Source organism: Taeniopygia guttata, chromosome Z (assembly GCF_048771995.1).
Source record: "Taeniopygia guttata chromosome Z, bTaeGut7.mat, whole genome shotgun sequence".
Classification (NCBI taxonomy): Eukaryota; Metazoa; Chordata; class Aves; order Passeriformes; family Estrildidae; genus Taeniopygia; species Taeniopygia guttata.
In genome coordinates, this window is record NC_133063.1 from 65787027 (window position 1) to 65805699 (window position 18673).

The 18673-nt window shown below is 35.1% G+C and overlaps 1 protein-coding gene across 2 annotated transcripts in view; it reads right to left on the reverse strand.

Moving 5' to 3' along the window:
- Positions 1–1281: 1281 nt before the first annotated feature.
- Positions 1282–18673, reverse strand: part of SV2C (synaptic vesicle glycoprotein 2C) — a 109354-nt gene continuing 91962 nt past the window's right edge. For both annotated transcript variants that reach the window (XM_072922576.1, XM_072922577.1), the window contains 4 exons: positions 16098–16231; positions 14921–15124; positions 13835–13994; positions 1282–4145 (listed from right to left, as the gene is read on the reverse strand). In XM_072922576.1, coding sequence (XP_072778677.1) covers positions 3962–4145; positions 13835–13994; positions 14921–15124; positions 16098–16231 — 682 coding nt within the window. In that variant the 3' untranslated portion in view covers positions 1282–3961. The remainder of the gene's footprint in view (positions 4146–13834; positions 13995–14920; positions 15125–16097; positions 16232–18673) is intronic.

An 18673-nucleotide genomic window follows, 5' to 3' on the forward strand; every position in this document is an offset into this window, starting at 1 on the left:
TGTATGGCTGGTCCCCTAGCAAGAAAAGTAATTTGGGATGGAATGAATGGAATGGCAGGAAGAGAGAGCAAGCAGAGCTTGAGTAAGCAATCTTAACTTTGACCCATATTCCTAAGATGATAAAGGAGGAATAGACTACTAGAGCCATCAGAAAGGAGGGCTAATTCTTTTTCATCACTGCCTAGGTTTTGTAGTACACAAGTCTGTAAGGGAACTGGTTAAAATCAAGCTGAGAAGAAGAAGGTTTCCCAGTAGGTCATTCACTACCAATCCTGTTAAGTGCTCCACTGTGACCACCTATTGCTAGTTCCCTTTCTAGGAGCCTGTACTCAAGAACCAATGCAATGGTTGCCAAATGTTGTAGCTCATGCTTCCAAGAAGCACTGTGCTAGCATGGACATAACCAAGCTGGCTAAAGTGTACTAACATGATGAATAAGATGCTTTCAAGAAATTAGAGTCTGCTAAGTCAAGTTCTACTATTAGACAACCTGTAACGAGTAAAGCTAATTCAAAGAAAATTTCCTTGCCAAAAATGAAAACATGTGGTTTCTTTTGTGGACAGTTTCCAAATTTCAAAATATTTGACTGTTATGGTTAACAGCATTCTAAATGCTGTGAGTCTTTTGTATTTTCAGGGGCCATTGTGCTTTTTTGTCATTGCTGCTGTTGGGATAAGCTTTTCAGCTGCACAGAAAATTCCTAGATGTTATATCCTACTTCACTTTTGATTGACAGGGATTTCTAGTTAGCAGTCAGTCAGGTCTGTGACCAAAACAAACAAATAAGCAGTTTTGATTACATAGGGTTTACAACTGTAATACATAAATGCTATCAAGTTTGCTTCTGTCTGGTGTGTTAGGAATCTAGCCATGCCACTAAGTAATTCTTTGCATGACATGTAAGCAAACAGACATAGAAAGAAAGTTGCAGATCCTTCTGTTCAATATTTATTATCTATGATTGCTTTGGAGGCTGCAAGAAAAGATGGAATTGCTGAAGACTAATCAAATTACTTTTACTTATAATGTGAATAACATTTGTGTCCAGATTGCCATAGATTTCTGTTCTAGTCTGTGGATTTCATGTATCTCACAAAGTTATTTATAGCGTGAAATTGCATTCACTTTTTTGTCATTATGAGATAAATCTTTACTGTGCTCAAGCAAAAACTATTGAATATTCAAACAGCTTTGATGTTGGCTTGCACACTAGCTCAAATCTATTGAGCCAGGTAGCTTACCATCTGGGAAAATTCTATCTTTAAGTTTTGTTTCATGTGTTGGAATTGTTCTTGTTTTTTGTTTCTTTTTTTTTTTTTTATCTCTTTCATTTACTTATTCTCCCAATTCCTACCCACTATTATTTTTTCTTTTTTTCTACATTAGAACTTTACAATTCTGGACCATGCAATTTTAAAAATCTCTGCTAATTCCTGTTGCTACATTTCATTTCATCCAGACTTAATCCCAGACCTATGATATAGTCAGGATTTATGATAAAACCAATACAGAAGTCAACATAATTTTCATGTCATGAGATTTTAGAGTGTTAAATTTGAATCATAGCCCTCATAGCTGAATCATAGCTGAATATTATTTTTCTGTGACCTATTTCCTTTAAGCTTGTCAGAAGGTATGAAGTATTGCATCTGAGTGTTATGGGAATTACATGCAGAGATGGACAGAATATACTACTGCAAGAGGACAGTGCACAGCAACACAAAGCAATATTTTACCATTGTTGTTGTTGTTTATTCTAAATATGTACAGAGGCTTCAGATTTCAAAAAACCTTGTGCAGTATGTGCAAGGAGTTAAACATGTGCTACTAATGAATTGCACAGAGAAAAAGGGCTCAAATATAATATTAATTATAGAAAACAGCCTTAAAATTATATTAAGGCTATGATTAGTGGAAAAAAGGCCACAGATACAAAACTAAGGCCAGAATTTTTTCTAGGCCTTAGTGAAAAATAGTTCTTCCTCATTTATTAGCATAGTTTAGAAATTTAAGAGACATGTCTAAGTCAGATTTAAACATAAAATATTTCATCTCAAATATCTTCATCATAACACTCCAAAATAAACACACTTGCTAATTTTTTTTAAAAATAATGCCCCCCAGTTTTCCATCCTCGTGCTTTTTAAATTCTGCCAATTTTCTCATTTCATAGGAGAAAACAGCATCTTGGGCTAACATTTTTTGTGCTACAATGTGTAGCAGAGGCATTTGTTAGTAGCTGAAAATGTCACTTCTAGAATCAGTAGATTAAACAGTGAACTATAAATATGTTGAATGATCGTCTTACATAGACATTTACTGATTCTTTTAATATGACAAAGATGATAACTGATAAAGACTTCAGTGCCACATATTACTACCTAAATCCAAGTTCACATCTAAGAGCAAGAGAAAAATCAATGAAAAAAGGTCTAGCTTACTATATGATGACCTTATTTGAAAGCTTAGTTGCTTTTCAATGCTTAACCTATCTAATAAATGCTGTCCGACACAATTTAAAAAAATACTGAATAAAAATTACCATATAATTTATAGCAAACTTTTTACTTCACACTTTAAACTGCAGATAGTTAATCTGCAAATACAAGTTTTCTTAGCTTCAATGAAAGCAATGACAGTTTTTGTCATCAGAGGATCTGCCTCTTTTCTTTGATGATTTTATAAATGTATCTGTATTACATTTGTAATGCTGATATTTTAAAGAGATTTCATAAATTTTTGCATAGCATTAGAACTGATGGGGAATTTTCCAGTAATCGGAACAGTCCACAGCATAGAAGGAATATATTTACTACCATTTGCTTTCCATCTATGCACTTGGTCTAATAAAAGCATCATTATTCCCTGCAGCCTTGCCATGGCTTATTTCTTAGTGGCTTTTCCAAAAGCTATTTGAAAATATTACGTGGTCAGACATTTCTGGAACTATTAAAAATTAGCTGAGAAAATGGTTATATTAAGAAGTGTAGAAACTATGAAAAGAATTAAGGTCTTTACATATATAAATTCCAAATAAACATCTGACAGTATCATCATTATCATATAGTTCAATGGCCTGATTCTTTCTTTATTGTTACTAACAGCAGCAAAACTATTTGCATTCATTCATTCCTGGAATAAGACAAATTCACTGTTTTGAATGGAAAAAAAAAAAAAAATCCAGATGCCACAAGTGAGAATAAAACAAAAGTAGCATCAGCAGCAAAAAAGTGAAAATGTTAATTTTGTTATTCTCTCTGCCGCATACGTATATGGACTTTTATATTCCCTGCAGTAGTTGTTGCCTTCTCCTCAGTCAGTATGGGGCGTAGTTGGTAATCTTTGCTTAGATTGAATCTGCCTAAAAATGTTTCCCAAGGAAGAGTCATTGCCTACAAGTCATTGCATGCAAGTTTTTATCACCTAAGCACAGCTGCAGAAGGTCACTGTTCCCAGTACTGATGCAATCAGTTGAGTTTCCTGATAGATGTTGCATGCATTGATACATTAACATTCCCCACACCAATACTGCTAAGTAATTGACTTGTATGTCTGTACTGTTACTAAAGCTCATAATGCCATGGCCAAATTTAGCATGTGTTTTTGAAATAATCTGACTGCTTGCATTTTAAATAGCTAATTATCAGTATGGTTTTTACCTTCCTGGATTATGTCATCAAACCTATTTTAAGAGGTAGCTTTGCACTTCAAAGTGAAATGGGTTTGAACAACAAAGTATGCAAGCAAACAAAAGTTAAATTTAAATTTAAATTAATTTTACATTTAAAAATTTAAAACTTTCATACATGCTAAATCTCTGCTACTCCAAAGTATCTTTTGAGTTTGATTTCTGGCATTTGAGCACTCTACTGTGTGTTGAGAATCTGAAGCCTTTGCACCATCAGTCAGGAGAATGGCATTTGTACAAAGAAGTAAATAAATAGTGATTGTTTTTTCCAGTTACATCAACACCTGGGTTCTTGTATCAGGAAGCCGAAGTCCTACCAGACCTCCACATACTAGAACAGTAGAAGCAAGGAGAATAGGGATTGCTTTGGTGATACCAACAAGGGAACCAAATATTAGGTTTCCAAGTACAGCTGCAGCTTTGCATAGTGCATTCAGAAAGCCAAAGCCTGTTGCCCTAGAAGGGAAAACAGAAGAAAGTTAAAATACAAGTGAAAGAGACATATCCTCAGCATTAATAAATCAGTACAACCCCAATAGCTTAAACAAAATTTATGTCAATAAGAATTCTGTGCTCATATTCTGTGCTCTTATTTAAAATGAGAAATGAAAGCTCTTCTGCTACAGTATTTTATTGAAGCAATTCATTCTTCTGCCTCAGAGATCAAAATGTAAAATGAATGACTGAACAGGTGTGTTTCCACCTCTAGAGTTGAACATGAAACTTGCAAATGGAAATTCAGTAGGACTTAAATGGCTAGATTAGGAGAGTAGACATGTCAAGTAGCTCCCAAAGGAGAACTGCTTCATCATCTGTGTGATGATTATTAATCAGAATTAAAGGATGATCATCATAGGGTACTGAATTAAAATTTAATTTCTTACAGATGGTACACACATTGAAACAGTTTTTTTTCAAAGGCTAATGAGACTTCCAATATTAATGAATGTTCATCTCTTAGAGGTAAGGAAGATAGGGTATCTAAAAATTTGTTGGGTGAAAGAGATATCTGATAAACTTTGGACAGAAGAAAAAGGAAATAAATTGCCAACAGAAAGTATGACACTGGTAATTCAGGTGGAGTCTTGCATTACGGTGATGTGATTTTAGTAGTCTGAAAACTCTTGCATAGATGTCTTATGCAAACTGCCACAATTTAAATTGTGTTTTGACATGACTGTATGATTCATTGATGCAGGAATAAGCTTGCCCTACCAGAAGTTTCCGAACAGATATCTGTATAATAATCTGTATAATCTCTAACATTTCTCAGCTCTCTTAGAAATTAAAGAGAGAAGGTCTATGAGTAACTCACACTGTGTTTGCTGGGATAAAATGTTAAAAATTCAAGAAGATAGTTGTTCTAATTTTCAGAACAAAGTATTTCTTGTTTGCACTGCAATTAAAAGCCCAAGTCTAAACAACAGGAATTAAGAGAAATGCTAGAGATCTAAGTGACTTAAAAGGGCTCTACTTAGTCTACTGAAGCACCTGTGAGAGAAAGGAAGAAGTCTCATGCTCAGATGTAGACTGAAATCCTAGGAAGTTTGAAAAGCTTCTACTGGAGCTGCTAAAGAGGAGCCAAGAGAATCAACTTGAAGTAAGAACACTTGACCCCAGCTGAGAGCAAGGATATAATGTCTCTGTGCTCTTCGCAGAACAGATTTTTGATTTTGAAAACTAGAAAAGATTATATCAAATCATGAGAGATCCTCTGTCTCAGGCCACTGATTGACCTGGCCCCAGCCCAGAGTGTCAGAGTTCACCTCCTCTGCTCTTTGGCAAATCTGTATCTCAATAGTGTAGATCAGTTAGGTCTTTTGGTGTCATGCTTCCAAGCTTTATCTAGGGAAGAGATAAAAGCATCAGTCTAGGAGAGGTGACCAGGATATGCGGCTTTCAGCACTGTCCATGCCCTGTCCAGGATACTGTGCTTCGGAATAATGCCAGTCCTGGTATATTTGAGGACCCTTCATCAAAAGAATGATGGCTATGCCTAGATCCTTCTTGTATGTTTCTAAAATACTGTGGTTTGCTCTAAGAAACATAGTCCTAATTAATCCACAAGTCAACTCCACAATCTCAACAAGATTCAGAATGTGTCATTTTGAAATAATGGTGCCTTTCCTGTTGAATTATTAAATTATTTAAAAGAATGTCTGCAGAATAGAATTAAGACATATAATATACTAATTAACACACCTTCAAATAGTTTTTTTTCCATTATGTTAAATATTTATTTTCCATTGTTGCAGAGCAAAGTCAGTTCCCTTATACATTACGTGTTCCCTTATACGTTACGTGTTCCCTTATATGTTATATGTTAGTTCCCTAATATGTTATAAAAGAAAATTCAGAAGAGTTGATAGTGTTCTAGTGTCAGCTTTGTGTATCATGTTTCTTTTCTGAATCTGGGACAAAACACAAATTACTTTTTTTTTTAACTGGATGATCATATTGTATTATGTATTATTAGTTTGGCAACATGTCTCTTGCACCCCCCAGCAGTATTTTAATCTCTTTGAAATGTCTGATATTTAGCAAAGAAATTACTGTTTTGTCTGAAGTAAGCACAATTCCTCTTTGTGTAAAGCATGGCATCCATCCAGATAGTGCATGATACTAAGTATTGGCAGTATATAAAGAAAAAGAGACAGGTCACTTCTACAGCAGAGTAGAAACTATCCAAAAAATCTATGGGAGAAAACAAGTAGATGAGACCTGTGTATGTCCCTTACACTTTCAAAGTCCTTATTTATTTGTTTTATATATATTTTTTCTTGAACCTGAACAAAATACTTAGTGTTTTGTTTCTTGAACAAAATACTTAGTGTTAAGGAAACCTAAACATGCACATCCTGGACATAACAATTTTAAAAATGACAGGTCCTCTGGCAGCCAGGACCCCTGAGGGCTGCTAGAGAGCAGCAGATGAGGAAACCTGGGGAAGTGTTGTGTTTGGAAATATCTGACAGAGAAACATTTGCAGCAGCTCCTTGAAAAGACTTTCCTCAGAGGAGAAACAAGCAAGTTAAAACCTGCCCATTCTAAGCACGTCCTTTGGAGGGACCGGTCTGAAGGAGGAGTATGAGATACACTGAAGGATGCAAAGAACAGCTGTCCTACTGGGGTGAATTTCCAAAGCCTAAGAGAAAACAAGCAAAGGTCTAGCATGGAAATATTTGTGCTCCAGGGACATAAAAAGCCCAAAATATCTGGAGGAATATCACCCAGGATGGGATGCAGCTACTGAGAGGGAAGGAGCCCCAGACTGATGGATCTTGTAGAGTTTACAAAATCACAGAGTGGGTAAGGCTGAAGGGGTCACAGTGAGTCACCTGGTCCAATCTCAAAGCTCAAATAGGGTCATTTTAGACCAGCATGTCTGTCTCAATCCTGTATTGGTAATTCTTCCTGAGGTGCAGCACCCTGCATTTGCCTTTGTTGCAGCTCTGCCCAGATCTCCAGCCTGTCAAGGTCCTTCTGAAGAGCTGCGCAAAGCACGCAGGCAGGAGATTCTTGAAGAGGAAAGGGACCTTGTTAAAATAGGCTGTATTGCAAGCAGGTGGAAAGAGGTTAAAGACAACACAGCTGGATTGGAAAACCGAGTTTATGTGATAGGATAATACGTATAGTTCTTCAGCTATTCTGAAGAACTCAAGGGAAGAAGGAAAGGGAAAGAGTCAGAATGGTTCTAATGTCAGCCTATCTATGCACAGAAAGTACTTTAAAAGTTATGGTGGTGACTGGTAATGATCAGAGTCTGCACATAAATATGATTTTCTTAGTTGTCAATGCTGATGTAAAATCAAACTTAACTCCGAATAACAGAAAAAAACCCACAGAGAAAGCAGACGCCTAGTCATCAACAGCCTCGGTATATTCAGAGACACCAGAGCCCCCCAAAGAATACACAGATCCAGCTAAAACAAATTCAGATAGATACAGGCAGGAAATCTTTGGAAAAACAATAGCACGAAACATATGGGGATGTTTTACTTATGTTTAGTGTTGTTTTATATTATCTTATAAAAAAAAGGTAAGCTGTTTCACAGATGTTAGCTGCTTATATCAACTAGTTATGACAGTGGTCTGAATACAATTTTTTGAGCAATTTGAACCATTTCTTTTCATGTTCTAGTCTGTGATGCCACTGTTCTTTAGATCTATTATTGTTATATATCCAACATTACTATATCAGGTTCTAAAGCAATTTTGTAATACACACAATGCCTCTTCTGTCTGAACAAAATTAAAGTAATTTTTTTGCACTTAAAAACCCGTTCTGTTTGTAAATTGAGCTTATAGAATTTTGCTGATTATAAGGGGTTTTATTAGTCTAGTCCCATTAATGTTATCAAAATATAAACAAATAAAAGTAAGAAAAAGTAAGCTCATTTTATTGCCCTTAGCTGTCCTGATAATTAAAAATTAACAACCCATTAGAAGTGCAATCTTTTAATCTTTAAGCAGATTTCAGGCACGTCCTTTTGCCTAAGATAAGCACATAATTGGCATGAACAATAGGACTTTAACAGGCTTAAGTAAATTGTTGTTACGACCTGTACCTGAAAAGCATTGTCACTATTTAATCTTATACCTTCATACCCTTCAATTTTAATACTGTGTTTGAATGTGTTTGTACTTACAGTCAGAACAAGATGTCAAACCATTATGGAGCTCTAGGGGCAGCAAATTCAGACTGCTTCCTTTTTTTAAACATCCTTCTTAGAGTGGTGTTTGTGATTCAAACTCTTTAAAATCTGTATTAATTCATGCTTTTATAATTAATTCTCCTGAATCCAGGGAAATAAAAATATCCAGGAACCAAATATGCTGCAAATCACAAATGTGTATGACTATAGTCTCTTGCAGTGTTAGTACAGTCTCTGTTACAGTGTTGGAGGAAAGTGCAAGAGTGTCAGCAAATGATTAACATTATGTCATGTATCGTCTTAACATGATGAACAAATTAAGTGAAAAATTCCAAGGGAATAAGACCATTTATATATACACACCCATTTTCTTTGTGTTGATCTATTATTGGACAAACATTTGCACAAAAAGTCATGTTGACTTCATGAGTAATCCTCATTGATGGTCAAGGGAGACCAGTCATAAGTAGCAAGAATTGTTTATCTAGCTAGAGAGTTCACTTAAGTCTTTCGGTCTTTTCAGTAAGAAAATGCTGGTTAATCAATTTAGGATTGTCTTTTAAAAACCCCCCAGATACAGAGTTTTGTATTGATAGGAGAAAAATACAAATGTCTTTTATAAAAATGTCAGCATGAAGAGAAAGCTGAATGTTACTGAAAAGGAATTTTCCCCAATGTATTTTACTTCTTCTGCTGAGAAAGCTGTGACAAAGAAAAATGCTTAGCTTCCTTTAATCCAAGGTCCACATAAAAATGGCAAGAGTCCAAACAGTTAAAAATAGAGGGATTATCCAAGCCTTTAGATTAAAAGAGCTTGTTTCCTGATTGTCACATATGTTCCTTCTTAGACCAGGTTCTTGTATTCGTACATAAAATACTTCAGATCCACTTTTCCACTGCTGACAAAATATCTAAAAATAGTATTGTCTTGTAGCAGGGTGCTACTAATGTGTAGCACAAAAATTTGTTATCTTTCTTGGCAGAGCAATTTACAAAAACAGCAAGTTACAACAAAATTTCTTTAGAATTGATAATATGTAAAGCATTAAAACAGAGTATCCAAAAGTTCTTTGGACAATTTTCTATGTCCAGATATTTTTATATTCTCTTTAAAAATTAGTACTTAGTGTGCAAATAAAACTGCGGAATTTGCCTTCCTTCCTTGGACTACTGTGAAAGGCATAGGGGTGGCAGGTCATGCATTAAAACTTTAAGATTTCAGCAAAATGCAGTTGAACTATAGCCATAGGATGAGAGTAGAAAATAGCTGTCAGGAAATCTACTGTGAGTCAATTACTGCTATTATGACTCAAAAGAATAGAAAGTTTCTCTTCTGACATCCACACTAATACAAACTTGGAGATAAGATACTGTGAGAATAATATCTATTACTCTGGGCATAGATCCTAAGAGTTCAAGAAGAAGTGAAAAAAGTAAAAACCATGAACTGAAGATGGGAGACTTATTTCTTAATTGGGGCCAAATCCCTAAGAAATTTTTCAGAGGCATTAAAAAAAGGCAAAACAGGCTGACTTAATTTTATGGCTCACCTTGAATTCTAAGTATTCCTGGACAAGATGCAAACTCAGATCTATGGCAGCCACAGAAAAATGATGAATTGTTGGTTATCTGATGCAATCTGATTTATTCTCTATGTGGGAGATGATCTATTTCTATTTCACTTTCTATTTAGGTTTTAGTTATTGTATCATCTCCCTGATGAGAATCTTGGCTTATAATGCTAGTGCTTCCCAAGTTCACAAGAAGATACTTACCACTAATGTGAAAGTAAAAATTGCTTTTTAAAGAAACAAAATTGTCCTAAAGTTCATTCTTCAGGGAGCTTAAGCTTTCTTCCATCCGTATTTATACTACAGGCAGAGCTGAGAAACTGTGCAGTGTTATTGCAGACCCCTTGGGCACACACATTACAACCCAAGCTGCAATTACCTCATCACACAATATTTTTTTTCCACATCACTCTGCCAATGCAGTGAACAAAGAGGGCTTGAGGGTAAAAGATAGATGTAGTGAAGAAAACTTAGTTTCCCTCATCTGCTAGAGAAGTTGGAAGATGCACTCTGAATAAGATTGGGGACTGCAACATGAGAAAACAGTTTCATGGTTAAGGAAGTGGAGCGCTGTCAGAAGAAAGGATAAAATCCCTACTCCTGTCACAGAATTTGCATATGATGCAAGCAAGACACATAAAGCTAACAAAATGGTCTTTAAGCATGTATTTCATATTTTCTAGGTGCTCAGGTTAGCACCTTCAGGTTTATGTTGCTGGAGTGCTAGGTACCTATAGCTGCATTGAAGGTACACTTTCAGCCCATTCCTCCTTCTAAAATGCTCAGTGACTGGAATTTTTGGTGTCACACACTTCAGCCTACAGATTTCCTCTCCTGATGGATAGCAGAGTCCATTAAGAATATAAGGTAAAAGACAAAAGAATAGACAAGAGAAAATGTAAGTTCTTTACATTCTTGAGTTGTATTAATTTGCTTGCTTGTTGGAAATCACTAGCTAGTTTATATCTAGCTATCATAAGTGTCTTTTAAAATTTGTGTATTGAAAAGTTTAAAAAATTGTAGAATATTAAAATATTATTAATTATTTCATATGTATCATCTAGAAGACAGAAGCCCACTTATAACCAACATTAGTAACATTATTTTCCATTTTAGCACTATGTCATCATCTACCTGAGAACCATTTGAAATCTATACATCCCCTAATATCAGCAGTTGTACAAGCCAGCTGAGGCTTTATGAAGAATATGAAATGAAAGCTACTTAAATAGCACAAAATTTGGCAGTACTCATCAAGAAAGTAGGACAAATTATGTAGTTACTTCAGTTCTAGGGATCAGTAAACTAAAATACAAATATGTAGATGAGTGTGAATCTGTACAGAAGCCAAATCTGTCAAGATTTTGAAGCAACCATAACTGATGAAGAATAAACTGAAATGTGTGCTCTGTATCACATGGACTGCACATTGCCAAACTGTTCACCACACTCTACCTGGCTGAAAGCCAGTATGACTTCTAAATACCTAGAGTACAATTTATGAAACACCTTTTGTATTATACTGCACGACACCGGCAAAGCTCCTGCAGTTCAGCAACTGGCTGGTCTCCAAGAGGACGAAAAGGAGGGGCTACCCAAGAGTTCGTGCCTCTTGTGCATGGTAGCACAAACTGGTCTCCTTCCACCCACCTATCTTTGAACCCAACCTCCAGCTACCCTTTGCTGCACATTTGTGGTCATTTCACTGATGGGCTGTAAGAAAATAGTATTAAACACTGACAGAGAGAGCAAGGATTTTGTACTTAGATTCCCTTTACAGGAGAATCCGGAAGCCAATTTCAGGACCACATTCACTCTGGAGTTTGTTTTGCTTTTGCTTTGTAACAAAAGAGATCATTTTAAGTATGAAGGATTTCATATGCAAGAACGGATCAGGAAGCTTCATGTTCCACAAATGCCAAGAAAAGCTGCTAGAGTTACTGGCAGAAACTGGACATTCCCAGCAAACTGTGGCAAGCTGTTCCTGGTTATGGAGATCACAGGAATCTGAGAAGGAAACCCATGACTATGAGAAGTGAGCAGTGCTGGTTGTTAAACTGCAGCCAGTCTGGATAAAAAAAATTATCAAAAATTCTTGTAAGCAAGTTATTTGAGTTCCTGAAGGTATTAATTTTCAAAAAGTTCTACAAAACAGGAAGTAGCTTTGCCCCAGTCTAAAAAATATCTCGAATTGTGTGTTTATTCATAACCAAGCTGACAAAAACTAGCAGTCATGGTTTCATCACTATCAGAACTTCTGGGGAAAAGTCTCTTCTACAGCATATGTCAACAATGTCTTTCCAGGCATAGGTACATTCACCCACCAACATTTTTGAACAGATAGTTCAAAGAGACAAATTTTTTCTCTCTGGTTTGTAGTAAAAAACAACTCAGCTTCAATTAAGTTTCTGGTTCTGGACGGTTATTCTTGCATACAAAATATGTTAAAATAGGAAAAAAGATGAGTAAGAAATTGCTATAATCCCAAAGCTAGTAGAAACTATGAAAAATAACCATTAGATACAACTACAGATGCCTTAACATCTCTATAGATATATACAGATAAATATCAGTTACATTCTTTTTATCAGTCCTAGTAATGATTTTTTTTTCCATTAACAGCAACGATTTTTCCAATTATTCTTCTTTACTTCATATTAGGAAAACATATGTGGCTGTTACATTCAGGAATACCCAAAAGATGGTCATTTCTACAGAATATTTATTAGAATTATATCATAGCATCTGTATGGTGGAAGAATTCTTGCCAGAAGAGCAATTTTCTGAGGTGTATTAAAAATACTAGCACTTAATATTAACACTTAGTGCTTGGGATTCATAAATGGACTAGTATTGTTACTCAATATAATAAAATTGATGTCTCCTGTGGACATCAATTTCTTGTCTGAAGAAGCACATAATTTTAAAATGACAATGAAAGGAAAGCAGGGAAGCCAGTACACACTTTTCTAAATCTCTTAATGGACAATGTTAAAGACAGGGTAAATCCTTTACAAAAAATTACACTTGCCAATAAGGCATCATTCATTTATAAACTGGAAATATTTCAAATATGCAGTGAATGACATAATAATTAGCACTGCAACAAGAGAAAGGATACAATGTCCTTTTTTAGGAATCTGGGCAATTTTGATTAAATACTTTTAGGGATTTAAGAGGGGAGAAGTATTCAAGTCTAGTCAAGATAGCACAGTTTTTACATTTTTGCACTCCCCATACAACCAAATATGACTCAACAGCTCTTCCTTTAGTCCATTAAGTGGCATAAGTTCAGGATTAAAAAGTGCCCTATATCTGAAAAAAACCCAACCCATGTCATCTAGCAGCAATGCCGGATTTGAAAATTGTCCTGAGATTTCCTGCAAGAGCCCTGAAGAGTCAAGAGCAGTGCACAAGATAATTTTTACCCACTTAATGTATACTCCTAGTGGCCCTGCATACAAATTCATGGCAGACTGATTAGCAGCACAGGGTGGTTCAGACAGTGATTTTTATCATGATTCCCACCATTTCACAGTCAACAGACAAATGCAGATGTATTTCTGGTTTGGACCAACTACTGCCCTTATATCCAGTTAAATTACAGGAAATTCAGATACTCCATTACTGTTTTCAGAAATGTTAGCTGTGTTTTAAATAAGAGTAGCTGTTAGACCTTCTGCTTGCAAATGAAACTACATTTATGGTATTTCCCTGATTGGAAGATATTTGATGCAAAATACATACTAAATTGCTCAAAACTCCTCATTGCTTCAGTTTGGTTTTCGTAGGACAAATTATTAATTTGGCCCTCTCAAAACATCACTAACTTTGTAAGGCCCATACAAAATAATTTCTATTTATCATTTCTGCTGGTACATAGTTTCAGTGAGTTTAGGAGAGATATATCTGCACATACCTTCTGTCTGTAGGATATAGCTCCACAGTAATTACATCCAGAGAGTTCCATGCTGAGATGGTGAGGCCATTGTAGAGGCACAGCATACCTATCATCATGGATTCGCTGGTCCCAAACCACAGGAAAAAACAGCTGATGCCAGAAAGAACCATGGAACCACCTAGGTACAAGGCAGGTGAAATAAACATGTAGTGGAGTTGTATTTAAAGAATAACCTTTGTTTTGTCTAATATTTCTATGCACAGTATAGCTAAATAAGTGACCCAAATATTTGAGTTAGAAACTGAAGAGATCTCCTCTACTGGTAACTCCAGACAGAAAGACAAATCTTGAAGAAAGGAGGTCACAAGAAAAATACAACTTCTCACGTATCAGAATATATCACAGTATTAAGTTGGAAGCTTCTTTGAATTCCCAAAGCAAGATTCCTGAGCAAAACTACCCCCATTATTCTTTGCCCATCATCGTTTGCAATTACATGAAAACTGTTCATATATTATAATAAAAATGCCGTATTTATTTTAATGTATATATATATATATATATATATATATATATATATATATATATACACATTAAAATCTCTATATATGTTTATATAGAGACATTGTCCTAGAAAATAAAGACAATGAACTACCACATAGTTATTTAAGTAAATTCAAAACAGATTTCTCGTTGTAGACAATCCACAGGAGATACCTTTCAACTGTGTTCCTATGCAAAATAGATAACAGACAATGAACAGCTGATACTTTGCAGGAGCTGCTCCACTAGCTAAGGGTCACCTGTCCACACCTTTCTTTCCTTTCAGCTGGAGCAGAAATAAACCAATGGTCATCAGTCTCCAAAATCTCACTCTAAATGCCTAGCTTATGGACTTGTAATATCTGTGGAAGAGCATGTAGAGGCAGCTACAGATCCCTTTTTTCTCTAGAGTTTCAAAACTGGGGGCTTTTAAAAACAGTATTTATGATGGCACAAAAATTACCTATCTGCAGGAAGAATGTTTTTCATTTCTCTAGCCAAATTCCTTGAAAAGAGGACATGTTGCTTTTGATGTCCCCTGTACCAGAGTGAAGCCCCTACCTAGCATTGTTAACCGTCCTATTCTATCCATCAGCAGAGCGGACACAATATTTCCTGGTAACACTGCCAAAGTTCCAAGGAAATTAACGAAGTAGATCCAGTAGGCACTGTAGTCATCATCAAAAGAAATCTGGCATCCTGTCCTGACGTGAAAAAATGTGCAATTTATCAATTCACTGTCAACAAATTTATACTGCTCGAGATCTGCGGAAAGAAGAAAAAGAATAATTTCAGCTAACAGCCAAATCCATGTGCAACTTTTGATTTAAAATATTTCAAGTTCAAGCAAATTTAATGACAGCTTGGAGGCTTTCACAGCTTTGCAAAAAGGGCACTAGTTACTGCTGGTAATTTTGATAGTTTTTATCTTACTAGAAACATTTGCAAAGCTCTTGAAAAGGACGAACTAAAGTCTGGAATTATGAAATTATATTACTGTATTTTACCCTGCTTGGACTGTATTTGGTAAGGCCTTTCAGCACCAGCTGGTCTTGCATAAAATGTTCTAGGTACCTGCAAGTTTCTATGACTCAGTCTTTCTCAGTATCAGACCTTCATTTCCTGAGGAGACTCTCAATTATGGCCAGTTTTGTTTGCCTTCCTTGAAGTGAAATATTCCTGTGGAATTCAGTTTAAACTGATTTTCATTTCTGAGATGGCCTCATAGTCTTCAGCTCGTCCATAGATGAGTTACACTATGTAGTTAATTCTTCTGCCAATACCATTCCAGAGAACTGACCCTATGTTCCTTTTATTTTCCCATTCCTCTTCTAAGCCTTATAAACCTGAACCAAGAATACCTTCCTTCCACATTAAGGTCATTGCTTGTTCTGAAACCCAGGTCTGTTATTGTTGTGACTGCTGTAGTTACAGGAAAGTGGGAAGAAGTGCCTCATCTTTTCAACAAGCTTAGTTGGCCATACTCTACTTTCAGTGTTTATGTTTTATTAAACTGGAGAAAAATTATATCTTGCTGATATAATTTTTTTTAAATCTTGCTATATATTAGCTGTTGTAACAAGCTAATTGCTTCCTACAAATTATTATTCCTATTATTATTATTACACAGGAGGACTTCTTGTATGTCTTATTATAAATCCAGAAATTATAAATGTAAGATGAAAACATGAAGCTGACCAATGGGCATTTGAGTCTCTCTCTCTTATCTTTCTCATACCTGTGTTGTAGAAGGTGGTATTCACAAAAGTGCAGTTTCTGAAGTATGTATTCAATGAAGTAATGTCTTCAAAAACACAGTTCTTAAAAAGTGAATCTTCAAAGGTTACTGATTTAAATTTCATCATAATAAACCTGCCCAAGACAAAGAATTGCTGTCAATTTACCTTCATAATTTTGAAATAGCAACAGATGCAGCTATTCAGATCTAAAAAAATCTCAACCCCAGTAACAATGGCTTCTTTGATGCATTTTGAAGATGTGATTAATGATTAACTCATAGCAACACATAGTTACTGGCCCAAACTGGTAATATAATTTGTTTGATAATATTTCTGTTGTTACTTGTCCTTAATCATCAATCAAAACCAGTGTCATGAAATTCATGAGACAGCCTTGTAAAATCACAATTGCTAGTAATTTGTCATTACACCTGGAAACAGGGAGATCACACTTCAGAAATTCAGTCCCTGGGAATAAACAAACACTTGCTAATACCAACAAGCTGTAAAGAAAGAATTTTTAAAAGAATCTTGATTTGTCAGAGGAACACAATGGTTACTGGGTTAGGCTCAAATGCAAAACATACTGGTGTTAAAAATTGTTTTCACAAAATGGTTATGACATGAATAAAAAGCTACATTGCCAGTTACCCAGCTAGACATCTAACTGTAAGTATGTCCTCATTAATTCTGTGCCTATGGATGAAATTGTAATTATAATTACTATTTAAATAAAACAAAAACAATTTGCTGGCAGCTTTTTTTATTTCTGAACATCCTCCTTCCTACTGACTCTCATTTAACACCTAGATTTTGTCAAAATATAAATAGAAAAAAAAGTTACTATATTAGATACAGTAACTTTCTACCCCAAAGTCACGTGACTAAAGCAATGCTTTCTTGAGTAAGACATTTTTAGTAAAATTCTACCAATGTGATTATGCTAACATCAGCAACCATAACAAATATGTGGAATGGCATCATTATTTTTGGGATATCTTTTATTTCATGTGAAGGTGTGGAAAATAAGGGCAGTTTTTTCTTCCAAACACAGACCCAACCTTATTCTAATCAAACCTAGTGTCATTAGCTAAGTATTATTCTTATAAGATGAACAATAGCAGGAGTAGGAGCACAAAAATTATGCTATCTACAAAGGAACAGGAATTAAATTTTCTCACAAATAAATTTGTTGGAACCACATCTTTATGAGAAAGGAGAGAAAAAGCTAGTAGTGTTTACCACAGTAAGTGGCTAACTAACTAATTAATTCTCTTTTTGTATTGGTCAGAAGAATAGTGTTTTCAGTCTATTAGTTTTAGTTACCGTATCATTTCTCATTTGTGACAGGCTGATTAAAATCAGGCTGGAGTTACTCATTATCATTTTTCATACAGCACTTTCCGTTCTAAAATATAGACTATTTCCAGAAGAGAACAAAGAAAATATAATGACTAGATTAGTCAGTTGAAACAAAAATGACAGACTATATGTTCTACATTCTTCTGCTGCACTTTTTAACTTTGTACAGGAAGTGTGTGACTACATTAAAATTGGTGTCAAAATGATTTGATTTAAAACCCAACAGGAAAGCAATGTATTAAAAAGTCAAGTATTGATGGATCTTCTCATTAAGAAAGATCATGAAGGAAACAGTGAGATTGAGGGTGAGTAGGGTATTGAAATATTTATGAAGCAAGGATATCAAATGAGTTCATTTTCCTGGAAAATATTTTGTGAATCCCAAATAACTGTCAGGAGCATATTAAATTTACACATTTGCAAGAGTAAATTATTGATTTAGCATAAATTAATGCTAGATTCAGTGTTTTACAATAATTTTCCATTTAAATTGATACAAGCTCATTACTGATTGTTCTTTGATTTTAGGAGAACATCTATATTCTGGAAAGGAGTGGGACTTGGAAGCTATGGCTGTTGAAAATTAAATAATGGCTGTTTTTTTCTTCAATATATAAAGCTTTATGTCAAAACTCAAGCACTAGTACTACTACTAAATCATCACAAAATAATCAGTTTTATTCACTTACATACAGATTTTTGTATGGAAATAATAATTACTTATTATCATGACTTCCAGCAGACCATTCACATGGTTGTTCTGTACATTTCTTAATAGAAACCAGATACCTAAGCCAGCTGTGTTTTATTTTCACATGAGTTATCTAGTTATTTGTGAAGTCCAGATATAGCCTTAATATATTTTCCTTTGGCTAAAAAAAAATCACAAAAGACATTGTCAGAGTGGTGTTTCCCATTTCAGGGCTGTTCATACTTTTCATTGGTTTAGTAATGTTTAGCTTTCATTTTTCTGTGATAAGATTCTAACCTCCCAATATTCAGCCTGTTCACAGAAGTGTCTTTCATCAATTAAAAAAGGAGCAGCAACAGAGATGAAAGTGCATCTTTGCCCAGCCCCCTACAATATACTGCATATGTTGGATCTGAAAACCTTTGAATCCCGCTGTGAAAGGAAATAAAATTGACGTAGGCTTTTTGATCTGTTTTGCAGGAAGACAAGCAAGCTGGGTTTGCTCAGTGGATCCTCACACAG